Source organism: Alexandromys fortis, unplaced genomic scaffold (assembly GCF_014885135.2).
Source record: "Alexandromys fortis isolate MF-2015 unplaced genomic scaffold, M_Fortis_MF-2015_v1.1 scaffold_274, whole genome shotgun sequence".
In the NCBI taxonomy this organism is placed as follows: Eukaryota; Metazoa; Chordata; class Mammalia; order Rodentia; family Cricetidae; genus Alexandromys; species Alexandromys fortis.
Window position 1 is genome coordinate 394,913 of NW_026068142.1, and position 19,748 is coordinate 414,660.

General features: G+C 46.4%; 2 protein-coding genes across 3 annotated transcripts in view; both read right to left on the reverse strand.

Annotated features, from left to right (window-relative positions):
• Dnajb14 (DnaJ heat shock protein family (Hsp40) member B14) overlaps positions 1-16,714 on the reverse strand; it is a 43,693-nt gene extending 26,979 nt beyond the window's left edge. The window contains exons 1-2 of one of the 2 annotated variants that reach the window (XM_050126836.1): positions 16,306-16,714; positions 4,115-4,286 (exon numbers count right to left, since the gene is read on the reverse strand). In XM_050126836.1, coding sequence (XP_049982793.1) covers positions 4,115-4,286; positions 16,306-16,438 — 305 coding nt within the window. In that variant the 5' untranslated portion in view covers positions 16,439-16,714. The remainder of the gene's footprint in view (positions 1-4,114; positions 4,287-16,305) is intronic. The other variant, XM_050126837.1, reaches the window with a different exon arrangement.
• Positions 16,715-17,512: 798 nt separating this feature from the next.
• On the reverse strand, positions 17,513-19,500 carry H2az1 (H2A.Z variant histone 1). The gene is made up of 4 exons (XM_050126843.1): positions 19,346-19,500; positions 18,851-18,928; positions 18,453-18,566; positions 17,513-18,092 (listed from the first exon to the last, which is right to left on the reverse strand). The coding sequence occupies exons 1-4, from the start codon at positions 19,346-19,348 to the stop codon at positions 17,901-17,903; spliced, it is 387 nt and encodes a 128-aa protein (XP_049982800.1). The 5' UTR covers positions 19,349-19,500; the 3' UTR covers positions 17,513-17,900.
• Positions 19,501-19,748: the final 248 nt, after the last annotated feature.

Consider the following 19,748-nt stretch of genomic DNA (forward strand, 5'->3'; position numbering starts at 1 on the left):
AACTTAGAAAGCATTGGGTTATTCTGACCCGCACTGGTGGGGAAGTCAGCCACAGCAGGGAAGATGTGGAGCACACTAAAGCGCACAGGGCAATGAGTGCTTGCTAAGCTCAACCTTCTCCTTTGTATGCAGTCTGGCCCATGGAAGGGCACTGCCCATCCAGAGAGGATCTGTCCACCCCAGTTAACCTACCCTAGAAAATCCCTCCCAGATGTGCCCAGATGCAGCTGTCTCCAGGGTGAGTCTAGGTCCTGTCACGCTGCTAGTTAAAATAAGTGTCTGCTGTGTGTTTAGTTTGTTATTTTCTGAGAGATCCAAACTTTCTGCATCCTTAGCAATAAAACAAACCTTCAAAAAGAAATCTCAGGGGACACAGTTCATTCATACACAGATGCCTTCTCCCTGTGCTGTCTTATAACTCTACCAGCAAGAAGACCACAAGTAGATACACACCATCTACTTCCTAACCCTGGGCCAGAAACATAACCCAAGTCAATCTGCTTCTCAACAACCTGGGAAGCAAATATTGTATAACGGAGGCCCACAGGACCTGTCTGGTCCACTGTTTATACCTTCTTTTGCTGGACTGGAAACATAATGGCAGAAGCGAAAAGTCATTTTTCAACTTCCTCTCTCTTTTTAAATGTGTTACATATGTTCATTTCAATAGATCCCAGTGACTGGGGATGCAGCTGGTACAGTAGGTGCCTGACTTGCATGAAGCCCTGGGTCCAATCTCCATACTGGGTGTGGTAGCAAACACCTATGACCCCAGCATTCAGGAGGTAGAGGCAGATCAGAAAATCAAGGTCATCTTCAGCTGGAGAGAGTTCTAGACCATCCTGAGCTATGTGAGACTTTGTCTCAAATGAATACATAGGCTTTAGATTTAATTGGTGTTTAGGGAAACACTTCTGAGTTAAGGCATCATCCTTCTGATATGTCTAACAACTGTAATTTATCTTCCTCTAACTTAAAGAACTGAAATTTAACAAGACCAGGCACTGCGGTCTCGCACCTGCAGCCCCAGCACAGTGCCGGAGAGCTGAAGCAGAAGCAATATGAGCTCAAGATCACTCTAGGCTACACAGCAAGAGCTGGTCTAAAAACAAACAAACAAAAAGGGTAGAGGAAGACAAGGGGCATTGAGCTTAAATCGGATCTGAAGGTCCGGTCTCTGTAATTCCAATGAGAAGGATCTGTATAGGAGCAGTCATGGACACTGATGATAACTGCCTGCTAGACTCCACACGGACCTTACATGTTTAATACAAAATGTCTTTACAATGATGTATTAAAAACTTCAAATAAAATTCATTTTCCTCAATTTTTTAAAGCCTATTTCAGCTCAGAGACAGACAGTCTCGTGGCACTGACTGCTTGCTCACTGAGTTACACAAGTTTTCTTCAGTCTTACTGTAGCCTCGCACTTACGCAACGGGAATGGCATGGTTGCGCGGCTTCTCCCCATTGAGCCAAACTGTTACTGAGCAACTTGTTCACATAAGCATCTTCTCTATCAAGACAGAGTGCCTTCCTGAGGAAAATCCCTTGTGTATAAATAAAACAAAACACAAAATGGCACAGTGCAGCTCTGGCCTCTCACCTGCCGCCTCGCCAGAGCCACGCGTGAAACCTGCTGGAAACATACACACTGCGCAACTAGGCAACGTCCATACGAGGGGCTGACGGAAATACTCCAAATAACTTAGGGATTTCACTTAGAAGAATGCTTCATACTTAGTCCCAGGAGGGATTTTTTTATATATACAATTTATATTAGATAGACATAGTTTATATTATATAGAATTTAAAAGATACAGTAGAGTTATTGGTTTGGAGAATCAATCTGTAATGCTGGAGGTGATGCTTCTAAAGAAATTCATCTATCCATAAGGAACATGATGGTAAATATGGCTGGACCCTCAGTCAAAGCTAACTCTGCACTCACTGAATTCCACCTGTAAAGAAGCCCAAGCTTTTACTAGTCTCCACAAGGTCCCAGCCTCCTGAACAGCCTTCCCCAGTCTCACATAACAGAAGATGACAGGCGTGTCTGTGAGTCTCCACCTGCCCAACTCTGACAGCAGGTCTGCTCCGCCATTAGTGCTCGTTCATTCTTCAGTCTCATCACGTCCCAGAAGCATATCCCCTCACCTTGGGGAAAACGAAAACGAGCACACATACACGTAGGCATGCACAGAAGCACACTCACACCAGTGCTGAAACAAATATACTTCCCTTATTCACTGAAGTTCCTCTCTTGGGGGCTCTCACATGTGTGCTCTCCCTCCTGATAAGGGAGAGGAACTATAGACTTAAAAAAAGCAATAACACCACATCTGGAAGAACATCATTTTCTAAAATGTGCAGCTGAAGTTTTGTTGGTTGGTGACACATCCAAGCAAATAAGTGATTCTATTTTGGGGGAAGGGTCACAAAAATCACAAACAATACAATTCAATTTGTAATTAGAAAAATTCATGGATTAGCTGAAGAGATGTCTTAGTGGTTAAGAGCATTTGCTACTTCTCCAGAGGACCCAGGTTCAGTTCCAAGCACCCACAACCTTCTGTAACTCCAGTTCCTGGGGGATCAAATGCTCTTTTCTGGCCTCTACAGGCACCAGGCATGCATGTAATGTACTTGTATACATACATGTAAAACACTCATCCATATAAAATAAATGTAAATAAATCCAAAAAGAGAGAAACAGGATTCCCGGGGCATGCTCTCTCAGTGTAATGTAATGCCTACAGGAAAACACAACCTGTTTTAGGATACAGTTTCAAGCATACTGCTTTCTTATTGCTTGTCCCCAGAAAAAGCCAGGAGCAATCTCTCACTCACTTATTCAGTCAACTCTGACAAGGTGTGGCCTTGTGGAAGTGGTCAGCAGCCTTTGAAATGCTTGCTACTGCTCACACCAGTCATGTCCTCTTTCACGGCTGCACCCTGACTAGTGAATATGTTTTCTTCATCGTGATTTCAGACACAATGATTCAACAGAGCTTTAGTATGCACATATAGAGGGGAAAACATGATAGAAATATTTCAATATTAGACTCAGGACATCGTGACAAGCAGCTTTCATCACTGATAAAATCTGAGTCTGAGAGTATATGCTATAGAAGTTACACTGGATGAGGAAAGGAAGCATCTCAAGGACAGGAGACGTGGACCACTCTGCTGCTCTCCTGTGCTTCCTCACATCAGGTCACAATGCCATGGGATCCACCCTCCCGGTTCATCATCTCCAGAGTCCATCACCTGCCAGCACCAGCTGCCCAGAAGAGCAACATCAGAACACTTTCCTTAGCTTCCACAGGAGCCGGGCAGGGGTGGCACACACCTTTAATCCCAGCACTTGGGAGGCAGAAGCAGGCAGATCTCTGGGTATTTGAGGCCAGGCTGGTATTACAGAGCGAGCTCCAGACAGCCAAAATAAATAAATGAATGAATGAATGAATGAATGAATGAATAAATTCGCCAAAAACTAAAAACTTCCAATAGGAAACAAAACAATCTATTCTGAAGCATTTCATACCCCTTAGCTTAGCCTTTTTTCAAGAAAACCCTTTCTTATTTATAAAATTAGTAACACGGTATTTCTAAAACCAAGTTTCTCACTGTTCAGCTCCACCCCACTCTGCTGCATACAGGAGAGCATGAGAGACCCAGAGGGGACACCCAGACAGGGCACTGTGGTGTCTGTATACAAAGGCAGCCTTGCCAAACTGGAACAGAAAAAGAGGGTGCTAAGGCAGGAAGTGTAAAGCATTGCTGCCCTGACTCTCAATTTTCCTCCTATGAAACGCTCCCGTTTCCAACTGTATATGACAAGACAGCAATTCATCTCCCCCTCCTACCGGCCAAACGATGCACAGAATCAACGCTCAAGTCATTACTGTACACTTGGGTCGTATTGTCGATTTAGAAGAATGGAACCTTCCACAGAGCTTTTTAAAGGCTGACCCCACCAAGACTCTGAAGCACCGAATGCCCCAGGAACACCTTTGTTTCCTTTCTATGCAACTGTACCTTTCTCTGGCATCATGACATCAGTTAAGTTCCATCAGAATCAACGATCAAGGAGATGATATCACCTCATTACCTGAGAACTCCGTCTACTTGGTCTTTGGTGTAGACTTTTCCTCCTTCGCCACTACTCGGGGTGCCGTCCTTTGTGCAGGTAGGCTTGCTCTGGTCCCCACCCCCTGGAGGTTTTCGGCAATGTGTGCTGTTTCCAGCGGTGCTTCCATTTTTCATAATTATTTCCAATAATGCTGTGGGAAGACAGACAAAGGGAACTGTACCCCTTACATCAGGACACAGATACGCAACTCCACAAGAAAAGAAAGCAGGCAAAGTGCAATGATGTCTTCCAAAAAGATTTAACATGGCTTCCTCCTCCTCCTTTAGGGCTGTGGGGGTGAGGGGGGCACTGTTTTGTTTTCCCCTTTATTTAGACAAGATCTTGCTATTTGCTATTCATTTGGACTGACCTAGACTCATGTGGCCCATACTGGCTTTGAACTCTCAATTCTGCCTGAGTTTCCTAGATTACAGGCACAAACCACCAATTCAGGCTCTACAATGTCTCTTTAAATAACAGACCTCCTGCTGCTGGGTGTGGTGGCACACACCTTTAATCCAACACTTTGGGCATAGAAGTAGGCAGCTCTGTGAGCTCCAGGCCAGTCAGAGCTACACAGTGCAACCCCCTCTCCAAAGCACACCAAACAAACAGTAAACATCAGCCATTGCTATAGTGCATAACTGTCGCTCGGGAGAGTTCAAAGACACGTGACGTCAGCAACCAGAAATCACTCTCATCTAACGGTCATGACATGCTTATCACACAGTAAACTAGAGAAATCCCCAAAAGATATCGTTTCAAAGTAATTAATGAGACTATTTAAAAATAATAATAAAAGGAAGGCAGATCTCTGAATCCAAGGCCAGCCTGGTCTACAGAGTGAGTCCCAGGACACACAGAGAAAGCCTGGGGGGGACAGTGAGAGACGACAAGCAACAGCAAAAATAGAAGTAGAAATTAGATTGCTGTTTACTTTTTAGCAGCAACAACGGGAGCAAAGAACAATACAATCTTTTTTCTTTTTTAAAATATGATCTTTAAAGTAGAAAAGCCAATTGTCAACTTGAGCTGAGCAGTAAGTTTCTTTCAAATACACAAAATGGAAACATTTCAAGAGGCTGGAGGGGCAGCGTGGCAGTTAGGAGTGCTCACTGCTCCTGCAGGGGTCCAGGTTCAGCTGCCAGCACCCATGTCAGGTGGCTCACAGTCACCTACACTCCAGTTCCAGAGGATCCACCGCCTTCTGGAACCTGCACACATCTTTGCGAGAACATGCACTAAAGAAGGAAACTGCACTGTTCACATTTCAGACACAAGGCAACTGTGTCCTTGTGAGCAGAGGTGCAAGCATGAACAGTGATCCATCACGCTGTGGATAAATGTACACCAAAAGACAGAACAGCAATAACATCTGGGGTTTACTTTCAATAATCTGAGAAACAGAGGCTAACGGCAGGGTAGAAGGAATGATGAGGTGAGGTCGGTCAATACATTCCCAGTGGCTAAAGATAAATGGCGCAATACGATTAATCTTACTATTGTCTTGTGTGTGTGTGTGTGTGTGTGTGTAAAGTATGAAATTTTCCATAAAAACTAAAATTAAACAGTAAGTAATTAAACTTAGCAAAAGGACAAAAGAATAGGAAAATTCACCAGGATAGTAGTTTCAACAAACCTCAGTCCAATAACCGACAACTTAACTAAGGATAACTTCAAATCTATTCAGCTTGAACTAGGAGATGTTAAATCCAACTGATGCTTTGGTTTGCTTGTTTGTTGTTTAAGACAGAGACTCAAGTAGCCTAGGCTGGCCTAGAACTAGCAGCTGATTTTGAACTTCTGATCCTCCTGCCTCAGCCACCCAGTGTTGGCTTCACACGTGTGTGCCAGCATGCCACGCAAATGTGCTAGGGATTGAGGCTTCTGCATAGTAGGCAAGCTCTCTACCCACTCAGATACATCTCTAGTGCAAGTGCGCTCTCTCTCTCTCTCTCTCTCTCTCTCTCTCTCTCTCTCTCTCTCTCTCTCTCCTTCCCCCTCTCTTTCTGTAAGCACAAAAGAATGAAAACTGGAAGCCTTATATCTAGATGATAAAATTACTTCTTCCAATCTCAAAAAACCAGTTCATATGTATGAACTACAATCTAGGAGCAGCATGCTCACCTTTAAAGAATAAATCAATTGTAAAAATATAACTTAAGGCTGGGAATGGTGGTCCACACCTTTAGTCCCAGCACTCCAGACGTAGAGGCAGGAGCATCTCTGTGAGTTCGAGGTCAGTCTGGTCTACATAGCAAATTCTGGGTCAGCCAGGGCTATGAACTGAGACCTTGATTCAAAAGGAGGAGAGGGAAAGAAAGAGGGAGGAAAGAAGGAAAAGGGAAGAGAAAAAGTAACTTAAATCACAAGTAGGCTGCAAAGCAAAAACAAAAATCATCATGCATAATGATAAAAAGAGACAAATATTTATCACAAAATGAACCATCCAGACAGTGAAATACTATTTGGAAATAAAATGACACTAAATATTAACATGGCTATCACACAGATGACAGAGAACACATTCTGCTAAGCCAGTGAGGCCAGGCACAAAAGACCACATACTACATGGTTCCATGGAGATGTGGGGCATAGGCAGAGCTGGCCTAGCAAGCCTTGGACTGAATCTCCAGGACACTGGAGTTGGGCGGGAGCCTGGGAAGGCTGGGGATACAGAGGGAGGAGAAAGGGAAGGAAAGAAAACAAACAGAGCAGGTAAACACACACTTAGAAAGCAGATTGGTTTCTGCCAAGGGCAGGGGTTAGTGGGTCAGAGGAACCTGAAATGACACAAGGCATCCAATAAGCCATTTTATTTCCAAGGTTTGGAAGTGTTCCAAAAGTATGGCACAAGTTGCACAATTCTGTGAATCCACTAAAACCCACTAAGTCTGTACTTTCAATGAGTCCATTATTTAGTATGCACATTATATCCAGAAAGCTACTATACATATATAATTTTAGTTATATATTAAAAACTCCAACTGCTGTTGTCAAATTTGCAAAAACACATCTATTACTTATATAATTCTTTTACCATGGCTAACAGATAAGAGGTCACCAAAGAAAGAAACTGTATTTTATGACAATTTAATTGGATATAGTAATCAAATAGTTATTAACAAGAAAAATAAAAGACCTACCATATAGCTTCCTTCCAGCTGGAGTTCAGCCTGCATTTAATATAACCATAGTGGAATCAGAACAGTCTATGCAGCAAGTAGTGATCCATGACATGTAATTAATTAGCAAAACTTAAAAAAACCTAACGCAGATGAAGTAGATCTCAAACCCAAATCCTCCTGCCTCTGCTCCTTGGTACTGGGATTACAGGAGTGTACCACCATACCAGGTCAGGAACTTAAAATTTAAATCTCTAAATCTTGAATAAAGTCAAAGAGAATTAAGTACCAAAATCACAACCTCATGCACAGAATCCCCTAATATATGATGACAGGAACAAACCATCAACTGCTAAAAAGGTATGTGTGGATATTAAGTGTCTATGTGAGAAGCACAAAACAGTACATGGGCATTTGCCAAGCTCACAGACCAGAAAAAGAGAAATCAAATAACCAACAGGCATTGTAGGTAAAGCCAAGGAGATATCTGACAGGATGGGTTTCACCCACTTATAAGAGCAGGAGAGCCTGGTCTACACTTACAATGAAACTGCGGTGACCAGGACCCACACTGAAAGGGGAAGGCACAACTAAATAGCAAATGAAAAGGGACATGGGGAGGACAGGATGAGTGATGCCTTCCCTAACTAGGTGACGTACTTTAAACACCAGACAAAGACAGAAGGATCTCCGTATAGTTGGAAAGGCTAAATAAACAAACACTACATAAGGAAATAATGTAAGCAATTAGTAAAATAAATACATACTAAAAGAAAATGCTAGTGCTCAAATGATGCAAAGGATTGGTATGAGAAAAAGTCACTAAGTGTGCCCTCGAAAGTAATCGTGTGCACCAGAAAGCCTTGACAAGCCAGCGGGTGAACCACAACTCAGAAATCACTACTTAGCAGACCCCAGGTGAGGAAACAGGCAAAGAGTGAGGACGGCTCAGCAGATGAAGATGCTGCCAAACCCACCTGACCACCTGAGTTCAAATCCCAGAACTCACAGGAAGGTGGAAGAAAACAGCCAACTCCATAAAGTTGGCGTGCACAAGCACACATACATGCACACATGTGTGCAATACACACACACACACTAAAAGAATATGAAATCAAAGGGTAAAAATATCCATTCAAAAACACAGGGTTGGCTGGGCATGATGGGTCAGGCCTGTAACGCCGGCACTCAGACAGCAGAACCAGAGTCAGGAAAACTACCACTTGCTCAACCAGCCTGGTCTACACAGTGAGTTCTGGGCCAGCCCAGGCTAATAGTGAGACCATGACTAAGTCAGCTAAGCTGGGTGTGAGGGTAACACCAGTGCTTGGGGAGCTGCAGCAAGAGCAGCTCAGGTTTAAGGCCAGCCTGGGCCATGCTACCCTATCATTTAAAAAAGGCCAACCTGGAGAAAAGAAAGTTACTTAAAACAACAGATAGTATCATATAGAGGAATAAGACATAGAAAGGTTGAAAATTTCAAAATTGAAAAATAAAAATTTTGAAGGAAAGTAGTGGATAGTGAAGATGAAGAAAAGTTAGCACATGGAAATAGACATCGCGAAGAAAAATATAACGAGAAATAAAAGAAACAGTAATTAGATGGCTTCTGGCATATAAACAAAACATCTACATGACATAATAAAATACCAGACATCCTAAGATAAATGACACCCGAGATACACGCAAGTAAAGCTAGCTGGGTATCCACACAAAAACAAAACAAACAAACCAATCAATCAATCAATCAACCAAATGATTTATATGGAAGAAAAGTTAGACCGTCCTCAGACTTTTTCCGTCACTGGCACTTGCACAAGACCCTGGAGTATCCTCCTTGCATACCCCAGAAAATGAAGCATGAGCTAATGACTACCCACTGACATGTTAACCCTGATGGTCCACTTGACAGGCTCCAAAATGACTCGCAGACAAGTCTCTCAAAATGTCTGTGAGGGATTCTCCAGATGAGCTTAACTGGGGTAGGCAAAGCCCCTCTACATTTGGGCAGCACGGTTCTATGCCATGGGCTCAGGTCCTGCACTCCATGACAAGGGAAAAGCAAGCTGAGCACCAGCATCCATCCATCTCTCTCTGCTTCCCGATACATGTAACTAAGCAACCTCCAGTTCCTGCTGCCAGGATTCCCTACTTCAGTGGGCTTGACTTCAGACAAAATAAGCCCCCTTCCTTAAATTGCGTTTGTTGGGTATATTATCCCAGCAACATGTAGAGTAACAATATAGCCACCAAACTTCAATAGTAAAGTCACAATAAACTGTCTTCGGCATTCTAGAAGTTAGGGAACGTAGTTCTACAAACTCACCCTGTGACCCACTGGGAAACAAAAAACTTGAATAAAAACTTAAATCCTAATGTTTGGGGGGTTCATTATTATTCAGGATAGCCTTGCATTACTTTATAGTCAGCATCACTTAATCACAGGGACGTGTCCTGCCGTGTTCTAAGGCAGTTTCACCATTGTGGGAACACAGAGTGAGTGTACTTGCATAATCTCAGGTGCATCTCTCCAAATATGACATCATGGGTTTAAGAACCAGGACGTATCTAAGGAAGACAGAAACACAGGCTAAAAACTGTTTAAGCAAAGACTGAGTGCTTACCTTGATTGGAAGGAACAATACACACTCATAGGCTGACTACCTTTAAAAAGACAACACAGGCCTGGTGGTGGTGCACGCCTTTATTCCCAGCACTTGGGAGGCAGAGGCAGGAAGATCTCTGTGAGTTTGAGATCAGCCTGGTCTACAGTGTGAGTTCCAGGACAGCCAGGACTGTTACACAGAGAAACCCTGCCTCAGAAAAAAATAAACAAAAACCAACAACAAAAAGGACAACAAACTAGCAAGGCACAGTGGCACAAACCTTTAATACCAACACTCAGGAAACTCAGGAGATAGAGGTAGGCAGATCTCCAGACCAGTCTCAACAAACAAACACCAGGCAGCGGTGATGAACGCCTTTAACCCCAGCACTCAGGAGGCAGAGGCAGGTGGATCTCTGTGAGTTTGAGGCCACTCTGGTCTACAGAGTGAGTTCCAGGACTGGCTCCATAGTTACCGAAACCCTGTCTCAAAAAACCAAAACCAAAGCATACAGACAGATGAACACATACACACGCTGCATTTCACAACCTTGTGCTTTGAATAGAGTCCCAAACAATGAACAACCTAATAGTCTCAGTGTCCCTAGTACCTGTACTGTGATGCTGAAACACCATTTTCCACTAAAAGAAACCAAGATTATAAAACATAGGGTTAGCCAGGCGGTGGTGGCGCACTCCTTTAATCCCAGCGCTCCAGAGGCCAAGACTGAAGGATCTCTGAGTTCAAGGTCAGTAGTGAGTTCCAAGGATAGCCAAGGCTAGTACTGAAACCCTATCTCAAGTAAGTAAGTAACTAAATAGTAAATAATAAACTTTACTTTACTGTTGACATCCTTTTACGGCAATAAATATAAGTCCTAATCATCATTTTCACAGGGGAAATGCAGCCTGTTTTGTCAATTCTCATTTGTAGGGATCTACATTCCTTAAAAAGAAATTTACAGTTAATTTAATTTTGGACATGCTTTATCTGTGGGTGTATCAACATAGAACACATTACATGTAACCACATGTAACTATAAAAGTTTTATTTGGGGCTGGAAAGATAGCAAACAGTTAAGAGCACTGGCTGCTCTCCCAGAAACCTGAGTTTGAGTCCTAGCACCTAAATGGTAGCTCACAGCCATCTGTCACTGCAGATGACCTCTTCAGCCCTACACACACATACACATGTACTCCCCACACATGGGCGACTCACAAAACTAAGTAAGCAAATCATTTCATAAAGACAAATGAGGCTCTCAAAGGGATGGTGGGCTGGGAACACAGCTTACTTGGAGAGTGCTTGCCTAGCATGCATGAAGCTCTAAATTTACCCCAGCACCACACAAACCAGGTGTGGTGCACACATATATAATCCCAGCAGTGGCAAAGCGGAGGCAGGAGGATCAGAAGTTAAAGGTTATCCTTAGCTACCTAGAGAGTTGGCAGTTAGATCCTACCTCAAGAAAAAGAAAAAGGAACTCGGAACTATAGAAATCACACCATCACCCTCATTTCCATCAGTCACTCCGCTCTCATCTGGGACGGAAATGCCATGGAAGAAGATTTCTGCCACATTATCTACTTACTCCCTAGCACCTAAAACACTGTCTGGGCTAGGGAGATGGCTCAGCTCGCAAGTGTCTGTAACTGCAGTTCAAGGGGATTCAATGCCCTCCTCCCACCTTTGAGAGCACCAATCACACACACAGTGCACAGACATACAGGCAGGAAAAAAAAATCCAAACATGTAAAATCAAAATAAAACAAAACTCTGCATGGCACAGAGAAGCGTGTGGTCATAACTATCTGTTGAATAAACTCTCACTGTTTGGATGAGAAAACTGCAGCTCAGGAGTGAAGATTTCTATCTAAGGCAAAGTTCAGACCCAAACTCAACTCCCTTTCCTCAGCGCCAACATCTGAAACAGTCTCACTACCAGTGGAAATTCGGAAGTCATTTCCTAACACTTCACTGAATGATACAGAAATAATTGTTTTAAATGTTATCATCACTGAATTTTAATTAAGCCAATTAGGAAAAGAATGGGATACTTTTAAAGAAAATAGGATGTATAATGATAAGGTTACACATGATGCTTAAAACCTTACCAGTTTAGGTGAGACAAGAGCAGGAACACTTTCAGTTCTGTTTTAAATACAAAGTAACAAGACAAAAAAAAAAAAAAAAAAAAAAAGCAGAGAAATCTGCATCACCTCTCCCATGGCTGAAATAAACTAAAGGATTACTGTAACTGGTATTAAGCGGGTAGCATGTACAGACTATCCACGCACTTAAACGTATCTGTTCACTCACTACAGTGGGTGCTGAATGGGCTTCTCTCTGGTTGTATGCCATCATCTGAGTCAAACTGCTACCACGTTCTTGAAAAGAATAAAAATGCTCTTCTCAAACAACAACAACAAAACCTATACTAGCCAGACAAGGTTGTGCACACATGCCTTCATCTTAGCACTTGGGAGGCAGCAGCAGGTGTGTCTCTGAGTGCAAGGTCTACATAGTGAGAACTAGGCCAGCTGAAGATACATAGCGAGATCTACCTCATTAAAAGGAAAAAAAGAGTCAGGAGGTAGCAGTGCACATATAATCCCAGTACTTGGGAGTCAGAGACAATCCTACTGTCTCAAAAAACCAAGGGGGGGAAAAAGGAAGGAAAAGAAGGAGAATAAATAAAAAAGAAAAAAATCTACACTTCAAACTATCCTCCAATTACTCTGAAAATCTAAAACTTGAAACACCAATGTGTGGGGCCAAAAGGATGACTCAGTGGTTCGTTGCACTTGTTGCTTTGCTAAAGGACCTGGGTTTGGTTTCAGCACTCACATAATGGCTCACAAACCATCCTTAAATCCAGGCCTAGGGGATCTGATGACCTCTTCTGATCTCCGTGGGCCCATTCACGCAAAACACTCACACACACAAAATAAAAACAGATTAAAACGACAACAATGCGAACAAAGCCTCAGAGTGGTGGCACTCTATCCTTCTACCCAATGCTAACCCACATCGACTACGCAAGCATACAAAGGTAACTCCGAGGTGAGCATCTGAATGAAGTCTGAAGAATGGTCTCAACTAAAACATGGAAAGCGATAGCGTCTTTCATTCATCTCAATATCAAACTTTTCAACAAGGAAAACAGTTGCCAGTTTATTAATGTGTTTTATGAGATTACCTTCTTACTCGATAGGAAATCCTAAGAGGACAAAAATCCTGGAGCATAACTAGAATTTAATCTTGTGGCTCCCTACTCATCATAAGAATAATGGAAAGGAAAACACAATATTTTCTTTTGCCATAGTACAAGCAGATCCAAAGACGATCCAGTCAACTTCCTGAGTTGTTGGTAGTCATCGCTCAAAAGCTCCAATTTCCCCCATACAGAACCTTTATCAGGGTCCTTCAAGAACATTCCAGATGCTTCTCTCGCTTGAGGTCTTATTTAACTCCCATAAACATCTCCTAGGAATACTCTAAAGGACAGTTTTTCACAGAACAGTCACACTGCTTTATTTTGGGTCACATCAACTCTGTGATGACATCCTCATTTTGCATATAATTAAAGCTCAGAATAGCTAAATATCTTGCCCCTGGTTATAGAGACAGCAGACGACGAAGTCTGCATTTGAACTGTTTTTAGACTACTCCATGACTACACCCTACCACTTTATTTGATAATTACCCAGCATCCTTGTTGATATTTTTCGCCCTGACTCTCTCCTCCATTTCTCCATTGTTCCCATACCCATGGCTTTCAGAGCAATAACAACGCTGTACTTTTACAGTGTCCGTTAGGAGATCCATCCTAGCTGTTCACATGATAGAAGCATGACCCGCTGTAAATCTGAGCTAGCTTTAAGGATGCCGAGATGGTTTCACTTGTGAAACAGAGAGGATAGTCAAAATGTACTTGATGCTTTTTCGCAGCCCGTTCTTGTCCTCGGAGTACCATGGGATCCGTACACTGTCCCTGCTGCACACACGAAAGGCCAAACACAAGAGTCTGTCTACCTTGAGTAAGGGAGCTGGGTGGTGAAGAACCAGGCCTGCAAAGCAGGTGACCTGGCCTAGAGTTTCTGCTTCTTTACTGTTAGAACTGCTCCTCCAGCACCAGATGACAGCTAGCTGCAATCTATTTACATAGTAGAAGAGAAGCGAGAATAATTTGTGTCAATGAGTTCTCGGACATGGCACCAGAAGCCCAGACAGCATAGCGAAGACTGACACACGAGACTGATGGGGGGGGGGGGGGGATGACCTGCGGAAGGAAAGGGAAGAGCTGCAAGGTGGAGATGTCAAGGAGTTAATGCCCCAAATATATAAAGAGTCCCACAGCAATATCAACGAAAACAGTCTGATTTTTAACTGGGCAAGCAACTTAAGAGAATATATAAATCTCCAAAGAATATACAAATGACCAAATAAACACATGAAAATTGTCCAACATCATTAATCATCAGGGAAAATGCAATCAAAACCTCAGTGAGCTATCATCACGCTACAGTCACTATCAAAACAAACACAAACAAACTGGGAGTGTTGTGTTCAATCAGGCACTAGGAAACTGGAACCCCCGTGTATGTCGCACAAAATGGTGCAACTGCTCTGGAAAACAATGTGGTGGTTCCTCAAAAAACAAAATTAGAACTACTCCATAACCCAATAACCCCACTTCTGGGTATATACGCAGAACTGAAAGCAGGTCTGTAGACACTCGTGCTGGTAGGAGCATCACTCACAGCTCACAGTACAGGATGGGAAGGAACCCAAGGCTCACTGACAGGTGAACAAATACCCCGTGGTGGTCAATGAGAGGGCTCAGGCCGGTGCTCTGTCCCCACATGTGTAGAGAGACCCTTTCCTCTACAAGGTGTCACTGGATCTCACGCACACGTCATGGCACACGCACACATACACACTCCACCCCCCCACACACACACACAATAAGATCTCCCCAAAAAGAAAATGTGATGTTTGAATGTGCATGTGCACACTCACACCAATGCACGTGTGTATGTAAATAATAAAATGTTCTTTAGCGTTTTTTTTTTAAAGGAAATCTGGCCTGGCGGTGGTGGCGCACGACTTTAATCCCAGCAACTGGGAGGCAGAGGCAGGTGGATCTCTGTGAGTTCTTGTGACAGAGAAATCCTGTCTCAAAAATCCAGAAAAAGAAGAAAAAAAAGAAAGAAAAAAGAAAAAGGAAAAAGAAAGAAATCTGTCGAATACTGCAATACAGATGAAATATGAAGTTATCAAGTGAAATAAGGCAGGCATACAGAGTATTCTTAGATCAGGTACCCAATTAGTCTAATCTATACAGAGTGATATCAGAATGGGGGCTGCCGAGAGCTGGAGAGTAACGGGGGCTATTTAACTGGTCCAGTATCCAGGGTGTAAGATAAAGCACAGAGCCTATGGCGCACCAGGTGGAAATACTTGACACCACTAAACTGTACACCTAAGAAGGATCAGAATAACAAATCTTATGTTGCACTCTCTACGATTAAAATGAACTTTTCTTTCACTCTTTTCCTGTCCTAAACCAATGCAACAAAAAGATAAAGCGAAAAGCACAGAAGCAAAAGGCTTCAGCAATGCAGAAAGAATGAAGAAAACAGTCAAGTCAAACAGAGGCCCTGTTTATTAAGTTTCCTCTTAATTCTCTTAACCTGGAAATACTTGAGACCACAGTAAAATATCTCCCCATCGGAGAGGCAAACAGTAGCAGTTAAATAAAGACCTTTTGGAGATAAAACTCGGCTACTCTTCTGACTTTGCCACTTTCTGTACGACCTTGAGCAAGGTATTTTCATTCATTTATTCATTTGTCAGAGTCTCTGCACATGGGTTAACCTGGTCAAATAATCCCATACCTGTACATGGGACTGTTTGGAGGAATAAATGAGGGTCCTATAAAATACTAGGCACAACTCTGGGCGCTTTGGGAGTGTTGTGTGGACTGTATTACCTCGAAGCCTAGAGAGTTAGACAATGAATAAGGAGAATTAAAGTGGGTAAGTCCAAACCCTACTCTTCAGCGATTTACCGAACTTGCGGGTACTTACGGTGTCATATCAAATCAGACACTAGAAATTAATAACTTCACCATCCCTGTCAAAAGTGGAGCTGTCTTGTAAAGGGCTCTCTCCCTCTCCCCGGGAAAAGCAGTGTCATCTAAGGTATTCGAAGATACTTAAGGAAAGGCTACATACAGAGCCCAGGGATGGTGAAGCCCGATAAGCCACTAGAGTCCCGCTCCTGTCACTTCACAGGGGCCTAGGCTGGTCGGGGGAGGGGACCCGTCACCCAGCACCCCACTGCGCCCTGCCGGTGTCCCCCGAGGGCTGGAGCGGCCGCGGCCCGCGGGGCGGAGGGCGCGGGGGCCGGGGTCACGGCGGGGGCCGGGGCTCACCGCGCGCGGCCGGCAGCGGGTACAGCTTCTCGGCCTTCTGCAGGAAGCGCTGGGCCTTGTCGCGGTTGCCGGCGCTCAGGGCCTCGCGAGCGATCTGCACGCATTTCTCCGCCTCGTCGCGGTTGCCCTCCATGGCTCGCGCCTCCTCGGTGTCGCCGGCCGCGCAGCTGCGAGGGGGGCCCGCCGCGGAGGAGGCGAGGCGGCCGGGCGGGCGGGGCGCGGCACGGCGCGGGGAGGAGCGGGCACCGCGGCGGCGGCGGCGGCGGCGGCCCGGCGACGGGCGGCCTCGCAGCTCCGCCTCCTCACGGCCGCCTCCCCGCCCCCCGCTGCCACAGCGGCGCCAGCCGCGTCCCTCCCGGGCCTGCCGCACTCCGGGTCCCGGCGGCCGTAGCCGGCCAGAGCGGGTAGCCCGGGCGAAGGAGGGGAGACCGGCCCCTAACCCCAGGCGCAGCCCCGGAGCCCGCCTCCCGCGCCCTCGGGGCGGGGACAGGGGACCCGCACTTTCCATTCCCAAGGACCAGAGGCCCCGCCCCTGGGCCTATAGGTCTGGAGAGGCCTCGGGCCTGGTACCGGGAGCATTGCGGTACGGGTCCCACGAGCATTGCGGTACGGGTCCCACAGGCGCGACTTAGGCGGCTAAGGCTATGAGCCACCGCCACCCCAGCACCCCCTTTCCAGTGGCACTTCTGACCCACATCTCTCCTGCTGCGCCGCCGCAGGTACAATGCAGCTCTTTTGGTCACTTAGAATCAGCTGTAACTGTAGCAGGAAGTGGTTCTTTCACCTACACAGGCTGTTTGGCACCTCCTGCTCCCATGTTGGTTTTGCTCGCGAAGTAACATGCAAGCACTGTCTCGGATAGGGAAGGGTCTCAAGCTAAGGAACATATTGTCATCCTGTTACCCTAGTCTATGAAATTAGCGCACCCCCAACCCATGACGAGCATTCCACACTTCGCAGCAGTGTCTGGTCACTGAAAACATGATTATCTTCCGCATCTCAAGCTCATCCTGCAGAGCTATCTCATTATACCCCGAGGGTCTCCACAGTCCAGCTGTCCCACGTTACTGTAACTGTCCACAGGACAAATACAGCATGGCTCCTCATGCAAGTCCTAACAGCTCATATGACAAAATTGGCTATGACTTGTTGCTCTGCAGATGGACTGTTTAGTGAGCAAAGAATGAGACCTAGGAGACACGTTCAGTAAGCAGGTTTAAAACTAGTTTGGGATATGACCTTTATTGAGCTTATCCACCAGAGTGGAAATAATGTCTGTACAAAACCAAATGTTTGTTACTATAACTTCTGCATCACAATTAAAATCCAAACAGTTTTTTAAAAACAGTCAACTCAATCAAAACCCACTACTTCAGAATCGATAGCTTCTTTGAAGCCACAGTAACACTTAAATATGGTTAAGACTCGAATGCAGAAATTTGGTTGGTTTGGAAGGCTAACTAAGCCTCCAACTTGCTCAAATAGAATTACAAAAGGCAAAATTGTGTTTTTCACAGAGATCAGTCCACTGGAATCACCAACACTGGACAGCTGTTAAGAACAAGAGTCCTGAGATAGTAGGAATCCAGGCATCCTTAAAAGGTCTTCTGTTGTCCCTTCTTCCCAATCAGAGACTTGTGGATGTGCGGGAAGACACCACCACCAGCAATTGTAGCCTTGATCAGAGAGTCCAATTCTTCATCTCCACGAATAGCGAGCTGCAAGTGACGTGGGGTAATGCGCTTTACCTTTAAATCTTTTGATGCATTTCCTGCCAATTCTAGTACCTAAAAGGCAAAATTATGATCAATCTCCCAACTTCTCTTCAGTCGAGATCCATGAAGCTGGCCAAACCTCAGCGGCGTTTTTAATCTACTAACTGTCGTCATCCCCTCCCCACTACCTGAATGACAAAATTATGCAAATTATGCAAAGAATTGAAGGGGCACGCAATTGCTTTTGCAAGAGCAGCAAACTCCGGCTCAGCAGAATCCTTGGCTGAACATTAGCTCCCTCTAGTGCCCGCTCAGCCTCCGCGCCGCGCTCAAGGCCTGGGAGTTTTCTTGCATCACTTTCCTTCTTCCCTCTCGCCACTTTCCCCCGCCCCCCAAACCTTTTCCAGCTCACAGGCGTACACTCCCGTTTACCTCTGCGGTGAGGTACTCCAGGATGGCTGCGCTGTACACAGCGGCGGTCGCGCCCACACGTCCGTGGCTGGTTGTCCTAGATTTCAGGTGTCGATGAATACGGCCCACAGGGAACTTGATTTTTTTATGCACACAAACAAAATGCACAAAGATCAAAGACGGAAAGATGATGTGCGCGCCAAAGCCAAGGACGGTGGTGCACCATCGCGCCCTGGCAGTAACACGCGCGATCGACGCCCCCCCCCCAAACGCCCCAATATTCAGTCTCTGCAGGCCAAGTCGCGACACATCACCCACGCAAAGATGGAACACCCATGCAAGGCGCCGACAAACAAGCAAGGGGGTGCAGAGATAAAGGCCGGGTCACCCCGACAGCGGCTGCGGCAGCGGCTACCTACCTGCAAGCCGGCTCGCTGCGAGCGGGAAACCGCCTTTGTCTTGGCCTTTCCGGAGTCTTTTCCAGCCTTACCGCCAGCCTGCGGCGCCGCCGACGCCCGCGAGCCCGGGAGGGACGGGAGAGGATAGAATTACCAAGGCGGCGCGCCCCTCCCCCACGGCGGCGCGTCCCGGGGGCCAGCGCGCGCTCGCTGCCGCCCGCCGGGGTCTCCGGGCCGCCGCTCGCCCCCGCCCTCTCCCCCGCCGACCCCCGCCGCGCGCCCCCGGCGGCAGCGGCTGCGCGCCCCCGCGCCGGCTCCTAGCGGCGTCGCGCGCGCCACCCAACCGTCGCCTCCCGCCCGGAGCTCCGGGCTCACAAAACACCTCCCTCCGCTCGTCCCGACCCCGTCTCCGCACGCTCCCTACTCGCCGCCGCCTCGCCCCGAGCCCCGGGGACGGCGGCCCCGCCCGCTCGAAGCCCGCGGCTCGTGGCCGCCCGGCGTCCACTCTCACGTTACCATCTCGGACCGTGCTGAAGATCGGACAAGCGAGAAAGAGTCGAGGCCAGGCGGACGCGCAGCGAGATCCCGGCGCCCACTCCTCCGTCGGACCGCGATTCAAACTGCGCCGTCTCCCGCCTTCCTCGCGCCCTTTATACCGCAGAATGTTCCCTCATCCGGGAACTCGGCTGGCTCGGCCCACCAATGGTTGCCGCCCGCCTTCGGGACGCGTCCTTGAGGTTCCAGCCAATGGGAGAGGGCGCAGCGGGGTGGGGGCGGGCGCTCGCGATCTCGAACGCTGATTGGCGCGTGCGGGGTAGCGGGGGAAGAGTGGGGGAGGCGGCGGGACGGGACCGGGGAGAAGAAGGGCGCAGCGGCGGGAGGGCAGAAACAGAGCGCTGCGCCACCTCCGCCGAGCGGG